The 27,890-nt window shown below is 35.4% G+C and overlaps 3 protein-coding genes and 1 pseudogene across 3 annotated transcripts; 3 read left to right on the top strand and 1 right to left on the bottom strand.

The window, feature by feature from the left end:
* Positions 1–4,573: 4,573 nt before the first annotated feature.
* Positions 4,574–6,986, top strand: LOC116033490 (tryptophan aminotransferase-related protein 4-like). The gene is made up of 5 exons (XM_031276238.1): positions 4,574–4,945; positions 5,433–5,733; positions 5,833–6,125; positions 6,204–6,484; positions 6,572–6,986. Exons 1-5 carry the CDS (start codon positions 4,623–4,625, stop codon positions 6,781–6,783), a joined length of 1,410 nt encoding a protein of 469 aa, XP_031132098.1. The 5' UTR covers positions 4,574–4,622; the 3' UTR covers positions 6,784–6,986.
* A 1,846-nt stretch (positions 6,987–8,832) lies between these two features.
* On the top strand, positions 8,833–10,950 carry LOC116001793 (tryptophan aminotransferase-related protein 4-like). The gene is made up of 5 exons (XM_031241738.1): positions 8,833–9,153; positions 9,355–9,658; positions 9,758–10,050; positions 10,361–10,641; positions 10,710–10,950. The coding sequence occupies exons 1-5, from the start codon at positions 8,843–8,845 to the stop codon at positions 10,919–10,921; spliced, it is 1,401 nt and encodes a 466-aa protein (XP_031097598.1). The 5' UTR covers positions 8,833–8,842; the 3' UTR covers positions 10,922–10,950.
* Positions 10,951–11,315: 365 nt separating this feature from the next.
* On the bottom strand, positions 11,316–13,155 carry LOC116000431 (annotated as a pseudogene).
* A 5,823-nt stretch (positions 13,156–18,978) lies between these two features.
* LOC116015419 (protein GIGANTEA-like) lies at positions 18,979–27,889 on the top strand. The gene is made up of 15 exons (XM_031255484.1): positions 18,979–19,185; positions 20,247–20,337; positions 21,499–21,570; positions 21,673–21,727; positions 21,846–21,988; positions 22,111–22,382; positions 22,597–22,652; positions 23,429–23,669; positions 23,812–23,962; positions 24,497–24,706; positions 24,831–26,297; positions 26,382–26,450; positions 26,623–26,841; positions 26,980–27,072; positions 27,174–27,889. The coding sequence occupies exons 2-15, from the start codon at positions 20,251–20,253 to the stop codon at positions 27,468–27,470; spliced, it is 3,432 nt and encodes a 1,143-aa protein (XP_031111344.1). The 5' UTR covers positions 18,979–19,185; positions 20,247–20,250; the 3' UTR covers positions 27,471–27,889.
* Position 27,890: the final 1 nt, after the last annotated feature.

Here is a 27,890-nt window from a genome sequence, read left to right as displayed (position 1 = left end):
TTGCATCCTCAACTATGCAAACGTTAACCAAAATGGTCCTCAGTCTATTTTTTTGCATCCTCAACTATGCAAACGTTAACCAAAATGGTCCTCAGTCTATTTTTTTTTTTTTTTTTTTTTTCTGACTTTGAATCCGCGTCGATGCGTCGTTTCTGGGTGGAATGCCGACAGCAGAGGGTTATGAGCAGAGCAATCGCCGCCCAAGGACTCACCCAAGCTGTTTTCTTTGTTTTTTTTTTTTTCTGACTTTGAATCCGCGTCGAAGCGCCGTTTCTAGGTGGAATCGTCGGCGGCAGAAGGTTATGAGTAGAGCAATCGCCGCCCAGGGACTCGCCCAAGCTGTCTTCTTTGTTTTTTTTGTTTTTTTTTTTTCTAACTTTGAATCTTTGCTTTTGAACAGAAAAGCTTTTGAATTCTCTGGCCAATCCAGTAAATCAAGCTCAGATCCGTCTTAGTCTCCTCCTAGTCGGTGTTACCGGAGTCGACAACAGTTTCGTCGGTGAAAGGGTTGGGGTTGAAGTCGAAGTCGAAATAGAAGTCGTCCACATCGACGTAGCACTCGTAGAGCCAGTTGTCGCGGAACTAGGGAGAGGAGCGGATGAGGTCCCACCACTGGTCGGAGAAGTCCTCCACCGCGTGATACGCCGACGGCACGCGTTTAGATTGAGCTTAGAGGTCGCCATTTTCGGGATTGGAAGATTTTGAGATTTGGAGTTAGCTTTTAGGATTTAGGTTTCTCTTTCAATTCTTTGTTCTGTAAATGAAGTCAAACAACTGAGATGAAAATGAACACATGAGAAGGCAAAGCAAATGAAATTACATTTCTATCCTTAGTTTTAACGTCTAATAAACGGTTGTTTGGACCGAGGACCATTTCGGAAAGAAATTGCATAGTCGAGGATGCAATTTGGACAATTTTGAAAGTCAAGGACCGAAGTGGTGAAATCCTCATAGTCGAGGGACCAAATCGGTAATTAACTCATAATAATAATAAATCGTTTTCCCAAAAAGAAAAATAATAATAAATCGTTTTGATACGGCAAATTCTGAGCTTGGGCCATTATTCAAGCCCATCTTATTATGTGAATAGGCCTTTTATTCAGAAAATGTCCATTTTACTATTTAGACTTTAAAAAAAAAAAAAAAAAAAAAAAACTCTAGAGACTTAAACTTGGGATAAGTTCATTTTGGTCCCTCAATTATTGATTATTATGTAATTTAATATTTTATTTTTATTTGAAAAAAATTACACTTTTCATCCCTAAGTTATACGATAATTATAAAATTCGTTCTTAATTGTTTATCATGCTCACTTTTCGTCCTTTTACGGCTTTACTAACAAAACATTATGGATGAAATTATCAACATTGTTATAACTTATTGACGAAAAGTGAGCATGAAAAGTTAATAAAAGAATAAAAAATGCAACACTAATGGCAGCTTAGGGGCGGAAAGTAAGCATGACTAACATTTAAGGACGAATCTTATAATTACTCTATAATTTAGGGGCTAAAGGGCAATTTTTCTTTTTATTTTAATCAATATAATTCTTAATTATTTTGACATACTGTAAATTCAGTCTATCAAAGTATAAAACAGTCAATTTAGCCTCTCAATTTTTAAAACAAAAGCTAATATAAGTAAACAATTGCCAAAAACATTGTGGTCAAGTGTCACCCGGTGTACACTACCATGTAGAAGGGAGTAGGTTCGATCCTCAGTGGAGGCATCTAAGAAAGTAACAGATATTACATTGTACCAGAGTTAGTAAAACCTAAATTTACAAATAATAAAATAATTAAAAATCATATTAACTAAAATTGAAAATGAATGACTAAATTGCATAATAGCCAACAATTGAAATATAAAAGGGTGATTAACCCGTCAAACTTTTTGAGATCAATTATTAAAAATAAAAAAGGAAAAGAAAATAAAGATCGTGTTTCATCAACTTCTTAATTTGTAATTTTATATCAACATTTTATTAGTCTTGCAAATTATTTAAAAAATAATAATATTTTTGACAAAAACTTAATGTGAATTTTTTGGTAAATTCACTAGGTCTTTCTCGAACTCGGGTCCACTCGTAGGGGCTGGCCCATGCGAAATTATCGCTTGTGGGAATCAAATCGAATTTTTCCAAAATTCTTCGCCACAAAAAAAGTTCACTTGTCACTTGAACTACCCCATTAGATTAATGCGAATTTGTTTCTTCTCTTCTCTCACCTCACATTGATATAAAAATCATATGACAAAAAATCTATGAAAGATCCTATTTTTTAACCAATAAAGATACTCTAATGCCGATGACAATTATGCGCCTTTAAATCGTATCTATGAGGTGGATATTGACATTTGACAATAACGCACGCAGACAGGCGATCCGAGTGGTTGAATTTTCCTGCTGCAACGTAACACTCAAAACGTACTCTCCTTTTTTTTCAAGATTCCATTCTCAGCCTTAAAATGTTGAAAGATTCAAGCATAAGCGCCATCCTGGTCCCACACTCTAAATACTTCAATTTGACAAGAAAACAAGAAGATGTTTGTTATATACAGATTGATAATTACTTTTTATTATTATTATTATTATTGTTAAATATATGTACTGTACAATTATAATACTGTCTAAGATTTTGTAACACTGTAGCATTGTCATGTGAAGCCGACCAATTCGTAAGGAGAAAGCAATTAAACCAAAAAAAAAAAAAAAAAAATCATTACGTACCTTAATTATACTAGTCAATTGATTTACTTTTCCTTTTTAATCTAGAAACATACTGCACTAGATGTCTAGATATTAGACAAGACAAGACAATTTGATTTATAAGTCAATTTAATACAGGTTTTTCTTGCTCCCTTTCCCTCCTCTCATATATTTGTTTAATAATTCACTGTTACATATTCTATTTTCTTCTAATATGTGTATGTGTATATATACTTTCTCATTAAAAAAAAGTTCAAATTAGACGATAGAGATTAGAGGCAACAAATAAACAAATAAATAATGAAAACACCTTATAATTGTACCACAAATAATACTTTCAAATAATAAAATTTTAAGATTATATGAGATAACAATAAATGTTAAGGGTCGAAGTGATATAAACACAAATTTTAAAAGCTGAAGTGTTTTTTTAATTTCCTAGAATAGATTAGATAATGCTAAGATTAAGACAAGCACTATCATGTTAGGTGAGATTTGCATAAAAAAATACTATATTCAATTTTAAAGAATTGACTTGAGTTACATTTTAATTTAGTTGTGAACTATTGTAACATTTTTCAATTCAATTCTCATATAATAATTTGACTTAATTTTACCATCAGCTTTGATGGTGGCATGCTTGCATAGTTGCATCCAATTTCATCACCCCTTACCAATTCTATTTTATTCCAATAAAAGTTAAGAAATTACCGAAACGTAAATGACTAAATCTTTGGTTTATAAAACAAAGTACGCGGTCACTATTCAAATATGTGCTCTGGATGAAGAGACTTGAAACCTTGTAATTACTCAAGTTATATGTTAGATTAATTTCGCTGGAATTTTATAAATTAAAATTATAAAATATTGTCAATATACGTTATAATAATGTTGACATAGGTAGTACTCAAAAAAAAATGTTGACATAGTTTTTTTATAAAGAAAAGAGTCAAATAGTAGGCTCATAAACTTTTTAAAGTTACACTTACACCATCAACAATATAATTTATTTTGGTACAAGAAGCCTAAAATTCGATAACATATGATAGCATGTCACTAACCAATTTTGGGGCTTTATTACATCAAAATAAATTATTGATTGATGTAATTGTACCTTTAAAAAGTTTAGGGGTATAATTGACTTTTCAGATAAATGAAAGTCTAATTGATCTTTTATATATATATATATATATATATATATATATATATATATAATGTTCAATTGGAGAATTCAAACATATAATATATGACAAACGTGTAAGTTATTAAAACTTAGAAGTGTTCAACAAGCCGGCTTTTAATATATAATCAGCAATTACAATATTTATTGCTAATTAAACATGTTTTACTTTTCGGCATGCAATAATAAATAACTTTTTTTTTAAAATAACAATAATAAATAACTTTTAATACATTGACTTGTTAGATTAGCAAATTGTGTTCACAAACATAATACATAGAGTTCAATTCATTATTAGTGTATAGGTAAATAACCAAAATTTCACATTGTTACCTTTAAATTTAATATTTACTAAATAAATATTAATCTAGTAGATCAAATTGAACAAAATCAATAGTTAAGTGACCAATGACTAAATTGGAAGGTAGTCATTGATTAAAATTGGTAGAAGTCAATAATCAATGAGTCACTTATGAGCCAAATATTTTGTATTCAGATGATAAGTAGTGACTCTCTTATATCTAGAGGTCAGGAGACAAATGCGATATTGATTCTTTGTGCATTACAGTTAAAAAATTAACTGAGGATAAAATTAAAAATTGCAAACGTCATTAGTGCATTGGTTTATTTAATGAAAAAGCTTTTAAATGTCACAATCTATATACCATCTATGGTCCATTGCAGAATTCCAGCGTCTGAAATTATACAACCTCGGAATCTTGGTGAATAGAGAGCATGGGCGAAGCGATGCAGGGGTTTGCCTATGCGATTTGCCTTCTGCTTTCCGTACTGCTCAATATTCTGTTGGTTGGGAATATTTTGTACGGGGGAGATGGAGAGTGGAGGCTCCGGCTGCCAAACGGAGAGCTGAAGTGGAGCCAGGACGCGGCAGCGGCGGCGGAGGCTGTGGCTGCGCTTCAGTGCTCCGGCCATGGCATAGCGTTTCTCGACGGGGAGATCGGTGATGATGGTGTTACACCTGTGTGTGAGTGCCACACCTGCTATTCTGGCTCTGATTGCTCTCTCTTATTGCCTGACTGCTTTGCTGATGCTGACAGGTATATATATATATGCATATATGCTCTCCATCTATATATATATATATATATATATGTTAGAGTTGGTGGGAGAAATTTATTCTTAGTACAGAGGAAATGAAGAAAAATAAAAGAATCAACAACTTCATACATGTATCAGATACATTATTTTGGTTGAATTTATATCGATATGCTTTTTGAGAATATGGAATAATTGTGATATTGATGGTTACATGTACGGCGGATCTAGATGGGGAATGAGGATACTTGCCCTCCTCCTTCACTCCCATGTCAAATTTGCAAAATATGCAATAATTGTGAACTTTTAAGTATAAATTTCTAACAAAAATTAATGTTCAGAGATCAAACTACACTCAAACATTGAGTCCAATAAATTAATTAACTAGTTTAATACTACATGATATTATAAATATTTTCTTAACAATACAACACAAACACAAACGTATGCCAATAAGATGAATTTAAAGTTTGAATTGATTGCGAGCAGTGGGGATCCTTTGTTTTTGGAGCCTTTCTGGGTGCAAAATGCAGCTAGCAGTGCGGTGGTAGTGTCAGGATGGCATCGGATGAGCTATTCATTTCCAGATTCTTCAATTTTCTCTCAACAACTGGAGAATCACATCCGGAAAGTGCACGCCATTGCCAGAAACGCAATCACCGACGGCAAATATATCGTCTTTGGTGTCGGCTCAACTCAACTCTGTAATGCGGCTGTTTATGCTCTTTCTTTGGAAAACTCCTCATCCCTTTCACCCGCAAAAGTCGTCGCCAAAATCCCCTTTTACCCGGTACAGATTAGAGTCTCATTATCAATTTAAACTTTTAGTTGAGATGGAAAGAAATTCTATATTTTCCTTCAATTCATTTGGGTTTCTCTTTGTCTACAGCTTTATAAGATGCAGACTGAATATTTTGAGACCAAAAATTATGAATTTGAAGGAGATCCGTCTTTGTTGAGGAATGATACAGATGCAGCTGGAAATGTGATCGAGTTTGTAACTTCGCCCAACAATCCAGATGGGCATTTGAGGGCGCCGGTTGTAGGAGGTCCCTTTGCAAGGACTATTTATGATCGAGCTTATTACTGGCCTCATTTCACTGCCATCCCTGCTGCCGCTGATGAAGATCTTTCCATTTTCACCATCTCCAAGCTCACTGGCCATGCTGGAAGCAGATTCGGGTGAGAATTATATTGTTATATATTTATATGTTGAACGGGTTATTATTATTCATTTTCTTGGTTTTTTTGGTAACGCAGGTGGGCAATTGTAAAAGATAAGAGTGTGTATGAAAACATGGTGGCGTATATAAGGACAGCAGAACTAGGAATTTCAAAGGAGACACAGTTGAGGGCTCTGAGTCTCCTGAAAACAGTGGTCCAGGGTGATGGCAGGGGAATCTTCAACTTTTCCTATGAAAAAATGAAGAACAGATGGGAAAGGCTGAGCCAGATCATATCCCAGTCTCGTAGATTCACCCTCCAAGAAATTTCTCCAAATTACTGCAATTTTTTCGAGAAAATTCGAGGGCCCTCTCCAGGTAACAAGGTTTTGTTCTTGATTTCCATTGATGAAGTCATGAAACTGGGAATAAACGCAGATTGTATGAATTGAATTGAACTTGCAGCGTATGCGTGGGTGAAGTGTTTAAGGGAGGAAGAAACAGATTGCGGTGCAGTCCTGGAAGCGGCGAAGATCATAGGGCGAGCAGGCAGCATGTTCAGCGCCGAGGATCGTTATGTGCGCCTCAGCCTCCTCAAGAGGGACGACGATTTCGAACAGTTGCTGGCTCGGTTGAGGGAGCTGGTCGCCATTGAAGATGGTGCAAAAACCATGTGAATACAACATTGTAATAACTAATAAGTCCCAAGGGGATGTTTATTACTTTGAATAATGACCGTGAATTTTTTTAGTCATAAAGAAAATTATACTTGGAATTTGGTTTCCAGGTGGGGATAGTGTTTGTTGTGTATTTCATTGACGCTGTTACAAAGGTAAATAATATACTTGGAATTTGTTTTCCTGGTGTTTATTGCGAGTAATTAGTCTGTCGGTGTACTAGTGATTGTGGGTACAATAAGGGTGTGTTTGGTTGGTGGGTTTAGACATAAGGTATGGGTATCAAAGTGATTGTTAGTGTTTGGTTGATAGGCTTTGAGAATACTATTATGGGTTTGGAATACCTCATTAATGAGAAAACCCATACCCTTATTAAATAAGGGTTTCATTTCCCTTCCTCCTTTCTTCCCCAACTATTAATAGTTATTCCCATTCCACCCAACTACCAAACATGTTAAATACTTTCACCAAAACCCATTACCCTTACCAAGTATTTGATACCCATTCCGATTCCGATTCCCATGTGCGAACCAAACACACCCTAAGTCTTTTGTTATTCTTCCCTATTGTACCATTATATTATTGCTGGTCAAGATTTAATGCTTGACATGTTATAAGTAGTGTACGGCAGATATGGGGTTATTTTTTTTTTTTTTTTTGAAATAGGCAGATATGGGGTTATAATAATTCATTATTATAATAATTCAAGATTTAATGCTTCAACATATACACAAATGGCTAAAAAGATTTAGGGTGTGTTTGGTTGGTGGGTTTAGGCATAAAGAATGTGTATGAAAGTGATTGCTTGTGTTTGGTTGATAGGTTTTGTGCATGCTACTATGAGTTTGGAATACCCCATTAATGATAAAATTCATACCCTTATTATATAAGGGTTTCATCTCCCTTCCTCCTTTCTTCCTCAATTATTAATAATCATTCCCATTCCACCCAACTACCAAACATGTTAAATATTTTCACCAAAATTCATTACCATTACAAATTATTTGATACCCATTCCGATTCTGATTTCCACGTGCGAACCAAAGAGTTTAGGCGTTTAGCTCTACTCTGTTTTTTTTTTTTTTTTAATTTTATTATTATGAATTTATTCTGGTTTCACAATGAAGTAAATCAATTGACGTGGTTCAAATCAGAAGGTTTATAAACAATTTTTATAATAGTCAAGCTTAAAATTATAACTATTAAACCATTTGTTAAACCAACTTAGTTGAGTTGTCAATTTAGAATAATACATCTTTGACCGTAAATACTAAGATGACAATTTTTTTTTTTAAATAACCAAAGTCTTATTTTAATCCTTCAAAGGCAAAGATTTTAAAAAGTGGGTCGTTAGTTTAACCGGACATCATGAGACCCACATCTCCCAAGAATTCCACAATTACATATATACACGGTATATTTGTAAATTTCAAACTCAATATTCACAATTACATAACTCCGTTCACAATTTTAAAATTCTATGTTCACAATTTCATGACTCTATACTCACAATTTCATAACTCTATATTCAATAATATAACACAATTTATAAATCTATATAACAAAATTGTGAATATAGTGTGTTCAAAAATTATGAATATGGAGTAATATAATTTTGTATATTAAGATTTAAAATTATACATATTATTATGAACATAAAATTTTAAAATTGTGAACATGAACCTGGTTTCTAAGCATAATTTGGCTGAGGAGGAGACCTGAGCCTGCGTGTGAGTAAAAGTCGGTGGCGTGCCACGAGCAATCACCCTGGGCTTTGGAGAAATTTCCATATCCTTTCCTCAGTGTTGCCACGTACTGACTGCATGCTAGCTTGTTCACAAATAAATTGGCCTTTGTCTTTTGTCAGCACCCTTTCGTGTGCTTTAATTTATAAATTTGTGATGTTTTCATGTTTATGTCTCCCTTAGCTTGCCACGTACAGAATGCATGCACCTTCCCTATTTGCCACGCTCAGCTCGGATGCACCCAAGAAAAGGGAATGCACTCCAAATTGGTAATCAGAGGAAATTAAATTTGGAGGTACCAAAAAGCAGAACCGATGCAGGGGTTTGGCTATGCGTTTTGCCTTCTGCTTTCCGTACTCCTCAGTATTTTGTTGGTTGCGAATATTTTGTATGGGGGAGGTGGAGAGTGGGGGCTCCGCCTGCGAAACAGGGAGCTGAAGTGGAGCCAGGACGCGGCGGCGGCGGCGGAGGCGGTGGCTGCGCTTCAGTGCTCCGGCCATGGCATAGCGTATCTCGACAGGAAGATGGGTGATGATGGTATTACACCTGTCTGTGAGTGTCACACCTGCTATTCTGCTCATGATTGCTCTCTTTTATTGCCTGACTGCTTTGCTGATGCTGACAGGTATATATGCAAATATGATCTCCATCTCTATATATGTTAGAATTGCTGAGAAATTTTTTTAACAATGCATATATACACAAACGCAAACCTATGCAATAAGATGAATTTAAAGTTTTAGTTATGTAGGGAGTTTAATTGGTTGTATTTAGGGTTTTAATTGAAGTTGAGGGAGCGTAGAATGAATGTATGTTGATTGAGCAGTGGAGATCCTTTGTTTCTGGAGCCTTTCTGGGTGCAAAATGCAGCTAGCAGTGCGGTGGTAATGTCAGGATGGCATCGGATGAGCTATTCATTTCCAGATAATGCTTCACATTTCTCCCAACAACTGGAGAATCACATCCGGAAAGTGCACGCCGTTGCCGGAAATGCAATCACCGACGCCAAATATATCGTTTTTGGTGTCGGCTCAGCTCAACTCTGTAATGCGGCTGTTTATGCTCTTTCTTTGGAAAACTCCTCATCCCTTTCACCGGCAAAAGTCGTCGCCAAAATCCCCTTTTACCCGGTACACACTCTCATCTCATTATCAATTTAAACTTTTAGTTGAGATGGAAGGAAATTCTAGAATTTCCTTCAATTCATTTGGTTTTCTCTTTGTCTACAGCTTTATAAGACGCAGACTGAATATTTTGAGACCAAAAATTATGAATTCGAAGGAGATCCGTCTTTGTTGAAGAATGATACAGATGCAGCTGGAAATGTGATCGAGTTTGTAACTTCCCCCAACAATCCAGATGGGCATTTGAGGGCGCCGGTTGTAGGAGGTCCCTTTGCAAGGACAATTTATGATCGAGCTTATTACTGGCCTCATTTTACAGCCATCCCTGCTGCGGCTGATGAAGATCTTTCCATTTTCACCATCTCCAAGCTCACCGGCCATGCCGGAAGCAGATTCGGGTGAGGATTATATATATGTTTCGTCTAAACTAAATGTTTATATTTTATTTTAAAAAAACGTCAAATACACAATTGAACTTTAGTCATATTGGAATGCATTGAAGCCATTAGCAATGCTATAAATCCTTCTGTATTTTCCCTACAAAGTTGGTATTTAAATTTATTTATTAGTTAGTAGTGGGTTAGCTATAAAATAAATGAAAGAGAAAAAAGTTTAGAGATAAATATCACGAGGAGAAATGCTCATTTTTGTTTATATATTTATATGTTCAACGGGTTCTTATTCATTTTCTTGGTTTTTTGGTTGCAGATGGGCAATTGTAAAAGATAAGAGTGTGTATGAAAACATGGTGGCGTATATAAGAACAGCAGAGCTGGAAATTTCAAAGGAGATACAGTTGAGGGCTCTGACTCTCCTGAAAACAGTCCTCCAGGGGGATGGCAGGGCAATCTTCAACTTTTCCTATGAAAAAATGAAGAACAGATGGGAAAAGCTGAGCCAGATCATATCCCAGTCTCAGAGATTCACCCTCCAAGAAATTTCTCCAAAGTACTGCAATTTTTTTGAGAAAATTCGAGGGCCCTCTCCAGGTACAAGGTTTTGTTCTTGATTTCCATTGATGAAAGTGCAGGGAATAAACGCAGAATTGAACTTGCAGCGTATGCGTGGGTGAAGTGTTTAAGGGAGGAAGAAACAGATTGCAGTGCAGTCATGGAAGCGGCGAAGATCATAGGGCGAGCAGGCAGCATATTCTGCACCGAGGATCGTTATGTGCGGCTCAGCCTCCTCAAGAGGGATGACGATTTCGAACAGTTGCTGGCTCGGTTGAGGGAGCTGGTCGCCATTGAAGATGGTGCCAAAACGATGTGAATACAACATTATAATAACCCATAAGTCACGAGGCGATGTTTATTACTTCTAATAATGACTGTGAATTTTTCACTTCTAATAATGACTGTGAATTACTTCTAATAATGACTGTAAATTTTTGTAGTCATAGGAAAAATTGTACTTGGAATTTGGTTTCCAGGTGGGAAATAATATACTTGGAATTTGTTTTCCTGGTGTTTACTGTGAGTAATTAGTCTGTGGTGTACTAGTGATTGTGGGTACAATAAGTCTTCTGTTATCTGTAAATGATTTTGTAGTTATTGTACCGTTATTGTTGGTCAAGATTTAATGCTTCGACATGTTATAAGTAGTGTAGGTATGGCAGATATAGGGTATAATAATTCAAGATTTAATGCTTCAACATATACACAGATGGCTAAAAAGATTCAGAGTTTAGCTCTGCTTTGTGTGTGTTTTTTTTTCTTATATTATGAATTTATTCTAATTCCACAATGAGGTAAACCAGTTGACCTAGTTCAAATCAGAAGGCTAATAAATAACTTTTATAACAGTGAAGCTTAAAATTATTAATAATGTTGTATTCACATGGATTTGGCACCATCTTCAATGGCGACCAGCTCCCTCAACCGAGCCAGCAACTGTTGGAAATCGTCGTCCCTCTTGAGGAGGCTGAGGCGCATATAACGATCCTCGGCGCCGAATACGCTGCCTGCTCGCCCTATGATCTTCGCCGCTTCCATGACTGCACTGCAATCTGTTTCTTCCTCCCTTAAACACTTCACCCAAGCATACGCTGCAAGTTCAATTCATACACTCTGCGTTTATTCCCAGTTTCATCATTGGAAACTAAATCAAGAACAAGACTCTGTACCTGGAGAGGGTCCTCAACTGTGTCTCCTTTGAAATTCCCAGTTCTGCTGCGTTTAAATACGCCACCATGTTTTCATACACACTCTTATCTTTCACAATTGCCCACCTGCGTTACCAAAATACCAAAGAAAATGAATAATGATAATCTTACCAACACCTATTCAACATATAATATATGAAATAAGAAAAACAGTCAAATAGTCAACATATGTATTTTTCTCACCCGAATCTGCTTCCAGCATGGCCGGTGAGCTTGGAGATGGTGAAAATGGAAAGATCTTCATCAGCCGCAGCAGGGATGGCTGTGAAATGAGGCCAGTAATAAGCTCGATCATAAATTGTCCTTGCAAACGGACCTCCTACAACCGGCGCCCTCAATTGGCCATCTGGATTGTTGGGGGAAGTTACAAACTCGATCACATTTCCAGCTCCATCTGTATCATTCCTCAACAAAGACGGATCTCCTTCGAATTCATAATTTTTTGTCTCAAAATATTAGTCTGTGTCTTATAAAGCTGCGGACAAAGAGAAGACAAAATATACCTGTAAATAGGATTCATTCTATCTCAACTAAAAGTTTAAATTGATAATGAGACTCTGATCTGTGCCTGGTAATAGGGGATTTTGGCGACGACTTTTGCCGGTGAAAGGGAGGAAGAGTTTTCCAAAGAAAGAGCATAAACAGCCGCATTACAGAGCTGAGTTGAGCCGACACCAAAGACGATATATTTGGCGTCGGTGATTGCATTTCCGGCAATGGCGTGCACTTTCCGGATGTGATTCTCCAGTTGTTGGGAGAAAAGTGAAGGATTATTTGGAAATGAATAGCTCATCCGATGCCATCCTGACACAACCACCGCACTGCTAGCTGCATTTTGCACCCAGAAAGGCTCCAGAAACAAAGGATCCCCACTGCAAAGCTCAACCAACACACATTTCCATCTCTCAGCTTCTAAATTTCATTAGACCTAGAGAGAGAGAGAGAGAGAGAGAGCATATATGCATACCTTTCAGCATCAGCAAAGCAATCAGGCAATAAGAGAGAGCAATCAGGACCAGAATAGCAGGTGTGGCACTCACACACAGGTGTAATACCATCATCACCGATCTTCCCGTCGAGATACGCGCTGCCATGGCCGGAGCACTGAAGCGCAGCCACAGCCTCCGCCGCCGCCGCCGCGTCATGGCTCCACTTCAGCTCGTTGTTTCGCAGGCGGAGCCTCCACTCTCCATCTCCCCCATACAAAATATTCGCAACCAACAAAATATTGAGCAGTACGGAAACTATAAGGCAAAACGCATAGCCAAACCCCTGCATCCCTTCGGCCATGCTTTATTATCCTCTGCTTTTTGGGACCTCCAAATATTTAGGAAGATTCTGATCTGAGGTTATATAATTGCAGATGTTGTTGGAATAGTGCAATGGACCATAGATGATATATAGACTCTGACATTCAAAAGTATTTTCACAAAATAAAACAATGCATTAGTGATGTTTCATGTTTGCAATTTTTAATTTTATCATGACGGGTCGAATATTTGATTAATGAGGTCAAATATTCAATACATTAATCAATGATCCAACCCGTCCAATTGATTGAGACCCACGGTCTCACACAAATTTTACCCTTATTAAAATTGGTTATTAACCTCTTGATTTGAACTAGCTCAACTAATTTACCTCTGTAAAATCAGAATAAATTTCTAACATAACCCAAAAAAACACACAAAGCAGAGCTAAACTCTGAATGTTTTTAGCCATCTGTCTATATGTTGAAGCATTAAATGTTGAATTATTATACCCCATATGGCCATATCTGCCATACGTACACTACTTATAACATGTCGAAACATTAAATCTTGACCAACAATAATGGTGCAATTACTACAAAATCATTTACAGATAACATAAGACTTATTGAGCCCACAATCACTAGTACACCGACAAACCAATTACTCACAATAATTACAGAATCATTTACAGATAATAGAAGATTTATTAGTCCGAATATCGAATATTGAAATTTCACATATATTAGAATTCATATTAAAAAATATATAATTTACACGCATGTCATTCAAATGAAATATAATACTGTATTATTGTTTTAAAAAATAAACATGTTGTCAAAAAAATAAAAATAAATAAATAACATCGGTTCAAATCACAAATCGACGTTGTTTAATATTTTAAATTAAATTTAATAACAATAGACTTAAAAATATTTTTATTTGACTTAAAAGAAAAAATTATATTTATTTAATTTAAACAAAACATATCTAAAAATATTTTAAATATAAGACTTTAAAATCACTCAAAATGAAACCTTTGTTAATTTTATAACTTTAGTCTAAAAAATTTGAAAAAAATGAATATTAACAAACAAGTTTTTAAAAAGAAACAGAAAAGAAAAAATAAAGAATTAAAACTGAAAAAATTTAAAAACAAAAAATAGAAGATAGTTTTCTGAAGCAAATCGTCTTTGAGAGAGAGAGCAGAGAGGATGGACTAAAAGTATTTATACCATTACATGGGCCAAATCCTTGGAAGATATTGCTGGAACTTTTGCGCTTATTCTTAGAATTAGCCCAACCCAAATTTTAAGGCAAATTATACTCCGTATCATGGAACCTGGACCATGTTATATCGTCCGCCAAATTAATAAAATTAATATTGTGAATTTATAAAAGAAAATCAAATTCATAAAAATATTATTGTGAATTCATAAAAAACATTACCAATTGTAATAGAGTTAATAGTACACAAAAATGTTATCAATTAATCAATCATTACTTAAATATATTATTCTCCATTTTTAGTATAAATAAAATTAATATAAAATATATATTGTTAAAAGTGTCGTGTTAGTATATTTTAAATGAAAAATATATTGATATTTGTTTAATATAATATCATTTTAATACGTATGTAATGAATTTGCAATAGTAAATCTATAATAGTGACTTTATTAGTCAATGATAACTTTATGAATTTGTAATTCAAACTTTATAAACTTATAATTGTGACTTTATGAACATGTGACGGTATGAACATAGTGTAATTTCTTAATGAACTTATAATAGTATAGTGTTTTGATGAGCCTACAATATTGGTTTTATAAATTTTTAGTTCATTTTAAAAAATTAAAAATATTAATATGTCTTATTTAAAATATATCAATTAGAGCTATTTAATAATTTTTTATATATATTAATATTATTTGTAAAAAAGAAAATTAAGTTGAAGGAAATTAATGATGACTTAAGTTCATATTGCTAACCAACTCCTGGTTGGCTTTTCCAATTTCCATGATATAAGTATTGCAAATTTCAAAATTAAATATAAAAACACTTACAAATATCACTCATTATTGAGTGGGATGAGACTCAAGGCCGGATTTTAAGGCGTGCAAGATATGCAACCGCACAGGGCCCCCAAATTTTGGGGGCCCCTAGTCCAACCCTGACTTAATAGTTAGTATATGTATTTGTGATTATATCGGCCAAAAATTAAGTTTTTTGCATTTTTTCCTTTGCAATTTTTCTTCAATTCGAAGTTTATTTTTACTTTGATAGGGCCTCACTTATTTATTAGCACAGGGCCACCTAAATCAAAAAATCGGCCCTGATGAGACTTAAACGGTTGAACCTATAACCTTTCATTCGAATAAGAACAATGATGCTATCAGACCACAAGTCTCTTTCAACTTAATCAGATATCGAGTTCAAGTCTTGAGAATGCAACTACCTTAAAACCCATGGTAGAATGAAAGCTTTTCCATTCTTTGTGGTCTTACTAAGTACAAACAAGGCTAGTGTTAGTATATGGTTGCTAATTGACTAATTGAGAAAATTTGTAGTTAGACAAGAAATAATAATAATAATAATAATGTTGAAGATGATGTGAGGTTAGTTAAAGGTATGTATAACGTTACACTAATCACATTGTCACATTTATATAACCTCGTGGGTGGTGGCTATTTGAGTGCTTTGAAAAATAAAAAAAAGATTGAGCAAATTAGAGGGTGACACGCATGCATGTAGGCTGTAGCCTAAAACTCCCATGGCTTGCATGCATGTAGATGTCATGTTAACGGGCCGACCATGAAGACAATCACATGCCGATTATAGATCCCACTACGTGTTATGATTGCTATGGCCAAGTGGGCTTATGAAACATCAAAAAGAGCCAACACTATATATAAATCTCGAACCTCATTCACCCACGTATCTCGTTATATTGTCTCTCACTCCTCATCACCTTATTTTACGCTACTTCTAATTTCTTCCTATTTTCCCACCTAATTTGAGTATTTGACTTTGATCCCTTATCTTAGACGTCAAACACGATCATTTTTGTACTTAAAAGTTATAAGTCAGATTCTTGTTAAGACATTAATAATTGAGTATAATTTACCTCTGTTATGTAATTTAAGACTATTACATAAGAGTTCAATTTATTTGATGCATTTCAGCCGATCAACTATATTAGATGGTACAACAATGAAGCAAGTAGAGGATGATCAGCATGCTATAGACGAAGGGCGGGATCTTTCTCTGTCCGTTTAACGGTCCAGGTCCATGGGAGCTGGCCCAGGGGGAATTGTCACTTGTAGGAATCGGACCCGGGTTCTCCCATAATTCTTCCTCACAAAGAGAGCTCACTTGCCACTTGAGCTACCCCATTGGGTAAACAATCTAAGTTGATTTACTTCATTGTGGTTCTTTGCTAGTTAGAGTCACAATATTGATTTTACTTAAATCATCCATTTGAATAATGATTGTGGGCTTTCTCGTAAATCAAATAATTGTATTGGTGGGGTGTTTATATATAGGCTTCTTATAATTGAGTTTTTCTTTAATTATGGCGGTTGCATTAAAAATTGGTGTAACTGGCTTACCTGGAATTTATTTTTAGAAGTAAATATAGTTGTGATGATGTCCGCAGAGCACTCATAAATATCTTGTTGATGAGTCAGCCTGGTCGGAGAAGAAAAAGAAGTAAACTACTAATAAGATATGCAGTCCAATCTGTAGATATTTATCATCTTCATTCTCCGCCACCCAACACACTTGTTCGCATTTTCATCCTCCACCGTCGATTTACCTCCAATATCCATCCTCATATCTAAATATTCACCAATATATGTCTTTATCTTTTCAAATTTTTAATTATATATATGCATGCATGGTACCCTCAGCTCTTTAAAAATAAAATAATTGTTGCATACTAATATATGCATTTATGCCTCCATCGAAATAAATTTTATTTCTTCATTATTTAATTTATAGCTAGTTGTTAGTCAAGTGGTTAACGAGAACATTCCCCACAGGTCCTTTAAGTATTCCTATTGAGGGATTTTTATTTATTTATTATTATTTTTTTTGCAACCTTTATATTTTTTCCTCAAGTTCAAAAAAGTGTTAAGAAAAAAAAAATGTTGGTGCATGTTGCGTGTTAGACTGTTAGGGTAGTCGCTAATAGGCGATCACCGGCAAATTTTAAAATTTTAATTCTTCAATTCTTTCCTTCCCATTGAATATGTATTTTACTGACAAAAACTTAAAGCAAACTCACACCGCTAATGTTGCTCTAACCTTTTGAGAGAGAACTACAGCTATTTGATATATAGTCCATCTTAGCATCTTCAAAAGATTTTTATAAATATCATAATATTATGAGTATTTCTAAGTTTAGACGGCTTTATTTTTAAATTGTTCTTGATAAGTTCCCCGATAATAAAAAGTATTTTGTATATACATATAAAAAATTTAGCTATTTTTAAAAAATTAGTAGCATGATTTCACATAATGATCTTTCAAATTTCTTGCTGATTCTATTTTCTATAAATATTTTCGTACATTGAATCAACGCCAAACCAATTACAGCCTTATTATTACTTTAAATTGGCTAAAAGAATTGTATAGTAATTCATGATATTTAATTTATCAAACATGTAAAAGCTAAGTACTAGTAATTTATTCAATATAATCTACACATTTAATAGTTTAATTAACAAAACAGTTACATGTCACAGATAATAGAATCATTAATCAATCTTTTAACAGGCCGAATTGAAAAAATATGGGCACCAAATTATACGTGTTATGTTTCGGGTTTTGCGTCCTAAGCTAGGCAAAACTCAATCAAATTTAGTGTTGTTGCTAACAGTCGCATGACATCAAAAAACAAGATATAGATTTAACTTTATTGTGGACACTGATATATAAACTTTAGACACATTTCAAAATTTACAACTAGTCTTTCGGCATGAGAACAGTGAGAGACCTTAAAGTTGGAGTTCAAACTTATTTATGTTTCAGGTTTTTTTACACATTTATTTTTGCTTCTTATTATTCTTTCCTTTATTTATTTTTAATTACTTTTATTAGGATAATAATACCAACTTTTGAACCAAACATTATAATTAAAAGTGCATTGATGCTATCTTTACCCAATTCACATGCTCATGTACTCATGTTTATCATCAACTAAAACATTTTGTCTAATTTAATTAGTCAATTATATACTCCGTATTGATTAATTTCCAATTAAACTATACGTAGTATCCAATTTTTAAAATTTATATATCATCAATTAAAATGGTACAGATGGAGTATTAACGTTGCCCTTATCTTGGTGAAAATTTTACAATACGATATGCTTTTGACCACTATTAATTGTTTGACTTGTTTAAACAACCAAATTTAAGTGTTTGATTAATTAGCTTTTTGTAACAGCTTATTGCTCCAAAACGTTAAAATTCAAAAAGCTCGTCAAAACAATTTTTTTAATAATTTTTTTGAGAAAATCATTTTGCATCTAATCCGCTATCAACTAATTCACGAAATATATTTCTACAATCAGCTAATGCTATTAATTAACTAGTCAAACCCACTAACTCAATCAACTAACATCTATTTACACACCAAACACTTAATATAAAGTTTTATGAAGCATGCAATATTATAATCCAGAAAATTGTAAAATTTCTTAAAATATATTTATTCAGTTATTATTTATTTGGAAATATATTCTCCTAAGCTGGATCCTTAACTATTTTGAGTGTTGACAGCCAAATGACATGAAAAAGAAAAAAAGGAATAAAAGAGTGTAATGAAGTTTATGTATGAGCATGGCGATGAAGTGCATGTACATACAGCCATGCTGTAAATATCATTGCCACGTAGGTAGTTGAGGAAGAGAGAGATCGCAGCTAAAGATCTCCTCCTCTCACACCTCTGTATCTTTCTCTCTCTGCTGGACACTTTCTTTTCTCTCTCTACCCTCTCTCCACCCAAAAAATCTCACCATCTTCTTTGCAAAATCTCTCATTTACACTCACCGGAAACATAGATCACAGGCACTAATTTTCACCAAACCGTTTCCCTCAACACTCCAAATCTATCAGGTACTGTTTCTTCCTTAACTGCCCTTTTTTTTAAAAACAAATTTCTGTTATTTTACATTTGTGCTTGAAATATAAAATATTAATATCTTAAGATTTTTATTTTTTTTCATGCATATGAATGGAGAGATGATAAAATGATTAAACAAGTTAAGGGTATAATCAAAGTTTCAATCTTTGAGTTTTTGTAGTGATCTCTGATTAAGAGGTTGAGAGCGTTAATGCGACTCTGCCTCACCGAGTCTATTTGAAGTTTGAACTTTTATGCTTTAGATTTGATGAAATTTTCGTATATGGTTTAGAGATTTAAAAAAAAAAATTTGTTGGGTTGGTGTAAAAGTTTTGATAGATAAATAAATATAATTATCATTATTATTATTATTTTCTGAAATATGCTCTACTGATCGATTGACTTCTTGGATGTAACAAGGATCAGTTATATTGATTGTATTAATTATACTTATTTGAAAAATTGCATGTTTTGATGATTGGCTATCGGGTTTTATCTGGAATTTGCTGAAATGGAGAGTTTGCTTCTGTGTTTTTAAGTAATAATTTTCATTGTTGGCTTTGAGATTATTAATCTTTTTTTACCTTAATAGTTTTTAAAAACCAGGTTAATGTTATGTTTACTCCACTAGTTTCTTCACAAAGAGAGAAAACATTATTTTTATTTTTATTTTTATTTTTATGAAGGTTTTTTAGAAACCATTTCAACCCACTCAGAACAGGGGTAAGGCTTTTCCCCACAGCATGCATGATTCATGAGTCCTGCCCATCAAGTATGAGTGTGGAAGGATTTATTGTGCTATCTTTCATTTTAACACCAGTAGCCAATTAAGTTTTGCCATAAAATTTTGGCTTTATAGAAATATTCTTTGAGTGAGCAAGCACTGTGATCTTGAAGCTCGTTATATATGGCCAATTTGAAAACCTGGGAAATCCTCTCATTGAGCATGAAACTATGTTGAGATGCATTATTGATACAAAACTGAGCTGGAGTTTCAGTGGATATACTTTTCAGCCTTCTTTTCTTATGATAAAAATTGTTGGCTGGTCAACAGTTAAATGGCTACCTCGTCTGAAAGGTGGATAGATCGTCTTCAGTTCTCCTCGCTATTTTGGCTTCCCCCACAAGATTTACATCAACGGAAGGTACTTTCCTAAACTTCCTACCTCTTGGCCATCTTCACATGTAAAAGCTTCACCTGCTACTGGTAGAAACTCTTGCGGTAATTTGTGGCAAAATCATAATGCTAACTAGGCAACAGATGCATGGAGGATATTGCTACTTTTTGCATGCAAAATATGTGAAGGCGATTCAAAACAATAGTCTATATAATTGCCATGTAGTACAATTAGCATTCTTTTTGTTCTTCCTCTGGCTCTACTTCCACAAGGGTTTTATTGTTTCTGTCTGTTTAAATTCCTTACCAGATATAAAGAATTTAGTCAAAACATCTATTGCCATAGGAGATTGGAGGAATAGTGCAAAGATGGGGAAAGTGGAGCTAACGAGGTTATTGATTCTGTATGCATATAATTGAAGTAGTTAACTAATGGGTGCAGATGGGGGTCCATTGGGCCATTTTGGTTGTTGTATTTGTTCATTTGAAGTTAAGAGAATGAATTGGCATCTTATTCAAGAAATTTACCTTACAACTTTGTAGTTATCATTTTAACCAAATTGTCATTAAAAGAATTGTCCTTAGGTAGTTAGTTTTTAAATGAAGCAAGCCTAGCTTTGCTCAAAATTAGCTTTTAATTAAGATCTAAGACCCCATTGGGTAAAGTGGTTAGCTTTGCATGCTTGGGATGCTTTAACTTCCCTCTTTCCAAGTAAAATAAGAAAATAAATAAAGAAAGAAAAGTAAAAAATATGGATTGTTACTGTACTCAGAGAACCGTTGATAAGCATTTTAGACCCGAAGGCATATTGTCTTTTTGGGGGAATAAAAGTTGAAGGCAATGAGAAATTGCAGTGCTAATGGTCCAGATGTGGAGTATTTGAGAGATTTGTAGTTCATTCAATCTTTAGCTTTTTCATCTTGTACTGGATGCATCTGGGTTGTTATTTTTCTGATGACACACTCTGCCCCTTTTAAGTTCGATTTCTATTCCCCCAACCCTCCACATGACATTAGTAAGCTAAACCTGTCCACATTTTATACGTATTCCATTTAATACTTTTTTAACAACCTTAACTTTTTCCTTGTCAATACAACTTCTTCCATTTCTGATGCCAAAAATGTCATTTTTGTTTAAGATTTCTTCATTATATTAATCAAAACAACTCTGATTTTCATTCTGTCTTAGGCTCAAACTACTGCATATGTTGAATATTTTGGTCAGTTTACATCAGAGCAGTTTCCTGAAGATATAGCCGAGGTACTTAATCTATTGTCTGCTTCTAGAATTACTGTTTGGAAAACCTATTTCATTTGTGCTTCACGATATATTATTAACTGGATGACTATATTGATTTAACAGCTGATCCGGAACCACTATCCATCTAAGGAAAACCGACTTTTTGATGATGTTTTAGGTATTTATAGCACTTTACTTTTTATCTGTATAATAATCTACTTTTCTCTATATTTGAAAAGTAGCTTCTGGCTAATAATGCAGCTTGAATGACTTTTCTAATCAATTTCAAATTCCAGCAAGATTTGTTCTTCATCATCCAGAGCATGGGCATGCTGTCATTCATCCCATTATTTCATGTATCATTGATGGTACATTGGAATACGATAAAAGTAGTCCACCTTTCACTTCTTTCATTTCTTTGGTCTGCCCTAGCAATGAGGTCAGTTTTTTAAATTTCTTTTATGACTTTTATACGATACAATTCTATCACTTTCTTAAAACTTTCGATTATACTTTACTATAGAAGGGTCTTTGGATTAATTGCAAACTCATTAACTGCAGAATGAGTATTCTGAACAATGGGCTCTTGCATGTGGAGAGATTTTACGTATTCTTACCCATTACAACCGCCCAGTTTATAAAGTTGAAAGACAAGACTGTGAAGCCGATAGAAGCAGCAGCAGCTCTCATGCTTCAACAAGTAAACCAATAGATGGAGAACCAAGTGTTCCTTCTATACAACATGAGAGGAAACCATTCAGACCATTGTCTCCGTGGATCACTGACATATTGCTTGCGGCACCCCTAGGGGTTAGAAGTGACTACTTCCGTTGGTAAGTGCTATGCTTCTCGCACAGAGTTGAGTTTTTTTTACACAGAATTATATTTTATTGATGATTAACTACTATCTGTTCACTGTATGTTACTATGTTTCTTGGAATTTGTGCTGAAAGGCTTCAGTGACATCAAGTCAAGTCTTCATAATTTTGATAATTAATGATTAGTTGGCATCATGTGTATTGACAATGGACTCTATGTGTGTTACAGGTGTGGTGGTGTTATGGGAAAGTATGCAGCTGGAGACCTCAAACCACCTTCAACTGGTATGTTTTATGTGTAAAAAGTTTCTGCAATTAAATCTCGAGCTTATAGACACATACGCTAGTGTGAAGATAAATTTAAGCTATAATGCCCAAAGAACCATTTACTAAATTTGTTTTATTTGGTTTCTTCATGTTATATATCACAGCTAAGCTGAGCTGAACTATGTGCCAAGCTAAAATGCTCTGATCTTTGACTATGTTTCTTTTTGGGGTTTCATATGTCTGCTTCACAACATTAGCCACTTATAAAATCTGGAAGGTCTTCTCATCATGTATATTTATGAAAGTGTCTCCTTGCATCAACATTGATAAATTAACAGGAAAAGGTGATCTAGGTATTTGTTATATGTTTGAGCACTAGATTAGAACTTAGTTTCAACCCAAAAATATTGCAACTTTTCCCTAAAGGTGATAATTAAATCAGTATCAGTTTCTTGGTTCAGGACAGAAAGTAACACATGCTAAGTCTTTTGCATACCCTATTGATCCATGGAAATTCTGCTATATTAAAAGTAGTTATTTACTTAATACTTCAAATAGTATTTATGCTTGTGTCCATGTAAATGTGCATAATTCTATCTAAGAGGATGGTTTATTCAGCTGAGCTGTTGAACATGCATCAGAGATGATATGAATTGGGGTTTAATCCTCCCCTCATTTACTTTTCCCTTCTCAGTAACTAGTTTAAATGCTCCCAACTTCTTATCAAAGTTAAAATATTGATCAAACAATAATATTTGTGAGGAGTCTTTATTTACTGAAGTTCTTATTCTTAGCTTCCTCCCGTGGGTCTGGAAAGCATCCACAACTAATGCCTTCAACTCCAAGGTGGGCTGTTGCTAATGGTGCTGGTGTTATATTAAGCGTTTGTGATGAGGAAGTTTCTCGCTATGAGACTGCTACCTTAACTGCCATTGCTGTTCCTGCACTTCTGCTGCCACCACCGACAACACCCATGGATGAGCATCTAGTTGTTGGCCTACCGGCACTGGAGCCATATGCACGTTTATTTCATCGGTAAGTATCTAAGCTACGTTTTCTAAGGTTGGATCCAAAGAGGTTGATTCAAGGGCTTGAAACCATAAGAAATAGAATCTGGTCACAGTTTCTAAGACTTATTAAAAGAGAATCTGAAACTAAATTTCTCTTTCTGCTTTAGATACTATGCCATTGCTAGCCCAAGTGCCACACAGAGGCTTCTGCTTGGACTTTTAGAAGCTCCGCCTTCATGGGCTCCTGATGCACTTGATGCTGCCGTACAACTAGTTGAACTTCTTCGAGCAGCCGAAGATTATGCATCTGGATTGCGGGTAAGTGGTTCATAAGTCCATAATGTACTAAATGATTTGAGCAAGTTAGTGTTAGAAATCCACATAGTTCTGGAATGTGGTCCAACATTACTTTGGTCGTATTTTTGCCGGCTAGCTAGAATACTTTGTTATTGTTCAGTTTATTTATTCTGTGGTGCTGGTTGCAAATTTCTTTCCATTAAATCTGTTCATTGGTGCTATTTTGGCCTGAATCTTGACCTCCATGTCATAGGTTGAACCACTTTTGCCCTTCTCAACAGGCATGATTATCAAATACAGTCTGCTAAGTGGTGATATTTGTTACTTGTTAATAATGTTACCACTCTAGACCTAAGTTCCCTTGATGAATTTCATGAAACGTATGACAACACTGATGTTTTTCTTGTACTTTGGAGCTCACACAATTTTACTTATTTTCTTCTTCTTCTATTAATCATAAAAGATGCAATTTTTAACTAATATTTCAAAAGGATGTTGCTGATCAACTATTGCTTTCACTAACATGTGTTCCAATCCTTTCTGTACTATGTGAAGCTTCCTCGGAATTGGATGCATTTACATTTCTTGCGTGCAATTGGAATTGCAATGTCCATGAGAGCAGGTATTGCTGCAGATGCTGCAGCTGCCTTACTTTTCCGAATACTTTCACAGCCAGCTTTACTTTTCCCCCCGCTGAGACAAGTGGAAGGAGTTGGAGTCCAACATGAACCCCTGGGTGGTTACATTTCTTGGGATAGAAAACAGGTACTTCCATCTACGAACTTTGATGCGACTTATGGTCCTAAGCCTAGGCTCTCACATTTTATGTTATAATAATATTTTGTAGTGATATCTGATTATAAATAATGGAAATAATATTGTCTTATAGAGAGAAATACCTGAAATTGAAGCCACAGTTGAAGCGACTGCCCAAGGGATTGCGTCAATGCTTTGTGCACATGGCCCTGAGGTTGAATGGAGAATATGCACGATCTGGGAAGCTGCTTATGGTTTGATTCCTTTAAGTTCGTCTGCCGTTGATCTTCCTGAAATTATAGTTGCAACGCCATTGCAACCGCCTATTCTTTCGTGGAATTTATATATTCCACTGCTTAAGGTCCTTGAGTATCTTCCTCGGGGGAGTCCCTCTGAAACCTGTCTCATGAAAATATTTGTTGCCACTGTTGAAGCAATTCTTCACAGAACATTCCCACCCGAGTCCTCCAGAGAAGAAACACAGACGAGATATGTTTTTGGCTCTGCTTCCAAGAATCTCGCTGTGACAGAACTGCGAACAATGGTGCACTCGCTTTTCCTAGAATCATGTGCTTCTGTAGAGCTGGCCTCGCGCCTTCTTTTTGTGGTGTTAACTGTTTGTGTGAGTCATGAAGCAAATCACAATGGAAGCAAGAGGCATAAAGGTGAAAATGGAAGAAAGAAACCGAAAAAACAAGGACCCGTGGCAGCATTTGATTCTTATGTTCTCGCTGCTGTTTGTGCTCTTTCTTGTGAACTTCAGCTTTTCCCTTTGATTTCGAGAGGATGTAACCAATTAGATCCTAGGAATATGCAGGACACGACTAAGCTGGTAAACGAATCATCCATTGAGTTTAAAAATGGGATTCATTCTGCAGTCAGACATACTCACAGGTTACTAGCAATTCTAGAGGCACTTTTTTCTTTGAAGCCTTCTTCGGTTGGAACCTCATGGAGTTACAACTCGAATCAGATAGTTGCTGCTGCTATGGTTGCAGCTCACGTTTCTGATCTGTTTAGACGCTCAAAGGCTTGCATGCATGCTCTTTCCATCTTGATACGGTGTAAATGGGACAATGAAATTCACTCTAGAGCATCGTCACTTTATAACCTCATCGATATCCACAGCAAAGTTGTTGCATCTATTGTCAACAAGGCTGAACCATTGGAAGCACACTTGACTCATACTTCTGTGCGAAAGGAAATTCCCACCTGTTTTCACGGGAGAGAGAGTAATAAATGTGCAAGCTGCAACTGCTTACAATCGGGGCAGCCTTCATCGCCTGCTTCCGAAGACTCATCTAATCCAAGAACTGTAATATTGTGTGAGAAGGCTTCATACTCAACAGAGACTTCCCGGGGCAGCATGTGTAAAGAGATTGCAAGTTTCCCGACAGAAGCTTCAGATTTGGCCAACTTTCTCACGGTGGACAGGCATATAGGATTTAATTTCCATTCTCAAGTCCTTCTGAAGTCTGTACTTGCGGAGAAACAAGAATTATGCTTTTCTGTTGTTTCGTTGCTCTGGCACAAGTTGATTGCATCGCCTGAAATACAGCCAAGTGCAGAAAGCACATCCGCTCAACAGGGATGGAGGCAGGCAAGGACTAACCGTTATTAACATTTTATTTTCTATAGCTTACATCTATTTATACTTTCTTGACCATTTATCTCCTTTCTGCAGGTGGTTGATGCACTATGCAATGTTGTGGTAGCTTCGCCTGCAAAAGCTGCAACAGCTGTTGTGCTTCAGGTCTTATTTTTACCTTTATAGTTTCCACTTTGAGAGCTTCTTCAACTACATTGTTTTACTTTTAACTTTCTTCTCTCTTTCTGTCGTTTTTTGGTGTTTGTGTTACTTTTGTAGTTTGAGTATTCACAACTTTATTTGCTTAACCACTTTCTTTGGTTTATTTCCTTGCCAGGCGGAGAGGGAATTGCAGCCCTGGATTGCTAAAGATGATGATCTTGGTCAGAAGATGTGGAGAATCAACCAGCGTATAGTGAAACTGATTGTAGAACTAATGAGAAATCACGATACCACGGAATCTGTTGTAATTCTGGCTAGTGCATCTGACCTCCTTTTACGGGCCACAGATGGAATGCTTGTTGATGGAGAAGCGTGCACCTTGCCTCAACTAGAGGTAATCAAATTAACAATTTAGAAAAAAATAATCTACTTTCAAAGAACTTTTCCTCTGCCATCGTATATCTGAGTATCCCAGATAATTTACATGTTCGTTTGTAATATGCTTACATCGTTGCACCTGAAAATTGATCAGCTCCTCGAGGTCACAGCTAGAGCAGTTCAACTGATTATTGAGTGGGGGGAATCTGGATTTGCAGTTGCAGATGGTATCTTAAACCTTTTGAAGGTGATATATTAATGGAAATCTTGAATGTATGAATTAATGAAGACATGATTTGGTAAAAAGTATTTGACTCGTGTGTTCCTTTTGGGCCGATATGATTGCAGTGTCGGTTGCCAGCCACAGTCCGGTGTGCATCTCATCCAAGTGCTCACGTTCGTGCTCTCAGCATATCAGTCCTCCGTGCAATTCTGCATGCTGGTTTGGCAAAACCGAGCACTAAACAAGTGAACAAAAACGGCACCCATGCTCCTCACCAGTGCTTGAATGTAGGCGTCATCGACTGGCAAGTTGATATAGAGAAGTGCTTGAACTGGGAAGCTCATAGCCGCCTCGCAAATGGAATGTCCGCTCAGTTTCTTGACACCGCGGCTAAGGAACTAGGCTGCACTATATCTGTTTGAAACTCTAGTTATGTATGACTGTATCCTAGGTGCCATTAATTGATGCCTTCCTGTATTCTTAGCATGGAACTCCATCGGCTCGAGAAGCTGCCAGTTTGTCTTGATGGATGTATGAAGGAAAGAAACAGAAGAATATGGCCTTTCCAGAGTTGAAACTTGAAACAAGATCACAGCCCTCCCCTGCATCAATGGTTGCTGTACATCTGAAACTGTAGGCCCATGGCTTTATCTTTAGTATAAACTGATTACACCTGATTTGTGAAAACATAAATCCAATATAATTAGCAGTTAGATGTCTGATGGTTGAATTTGATAGAGTTGGAAACAGTGGTTCAGTGGACAATCTGACCTCTGACTTGCATGTAATATTGTAATAATCCTTTCCCTTTAATTATGGTATGGAAATTGTTTGATAGAAAG

This window comes from Ipomoea triloba, chromosome 1 (assembly GCF_003576645.1).
Source record: "Ipomoea triloba cultivar NCNSP0323 chromosome 1, ASM357664v1".
Classification (NCBI taxonomy): Eukaryota; Viridiplantae; Streptophyta; class Magnoliopsida; order Solanales; family Convolvulaceae; genus Ipomoea; species Ipomoea triloba.
The sequence above is the reverse complement of the archived record's forward strand: the minus strand, read 5'-3'. Positions and strand labels throughout refer to the sequence as shown.

What these genes read in the sequence shown, in the direction of transcription:
- LOC116033490 (XM_031276238.1), top strand. Translation starts at nt 4,623, where the DNA reads ATGGGCGAAGCGATGCAGGGGTTTGCCTATGCGATTTGCCTTCTGCTT. An exon ending in CCAAAATCCCCTTTTACCCG is followed by an intron (nt 5,734 to 5,832) that starts GTACAGATTAGA and finishes CTTTGTCTACAG; the next exon opens with CTTTATAAGATGCAGACTGA. An exon ending in AATTCGAGGGCCCTCTCCAG is followed by an intron (nt 6,485 to 6,571) that starts GTAACAAGGTTT and finishes TTGAACTTGCAG; the next exon opens with CGTATGCGTGGGTGAAGTGT.
- LOC116001793 (XM_031241738.1), top strand. Translation starts at nt 8,843, where the DNA reads ATGCAGGGGTTTGGCTATGCGTTTTGCCTTCTGCTTTCCGTACTCCTC. An exon ending in TGCTTTGCTGATGCTGACAG is followed by an intron (nt 9,154 to 9,354) that starts GTATATATGCAA and finishes TTGATTGAGCAG; the next exon opens with TGGAGATCCTTTGTTTCTGG. An exon ending in CATGCCGGAAGCAGATTCGG is followed by an intron (nt 10,051 to 10,360) that starts GTGAGGATTATA and finishes TTTTGGTTGCAG; the next exon opens with ATGGGCAATTGTAAAAGATA.
- LOC116015419 (XM_031255484.1), top strand. Translation starts at nt 20,251, where the DNA reads ATGGCTACCTCGTCTGAAAGGTGGATAGATCGTCTTCAGTTCTCCTCG. An exon ending in TGGTCTGCCCTAGCAATGAG is followed by an intron (nt 21,989 to 22,110) that starts GTCAGTTTTTTA and finishes CATTAACTGCAG; the next exon opens with AATGAGTATTCTGAACAATG. An exon ending in GCACCTTGCCTCAACTAGAG is followed by an intron (nt 26,842 to 26,979) that starts GTAATCAAATTA and finishes AAAATTGATCAG; the next exon opens with CTCCTCGAGGTCACAGCTAG.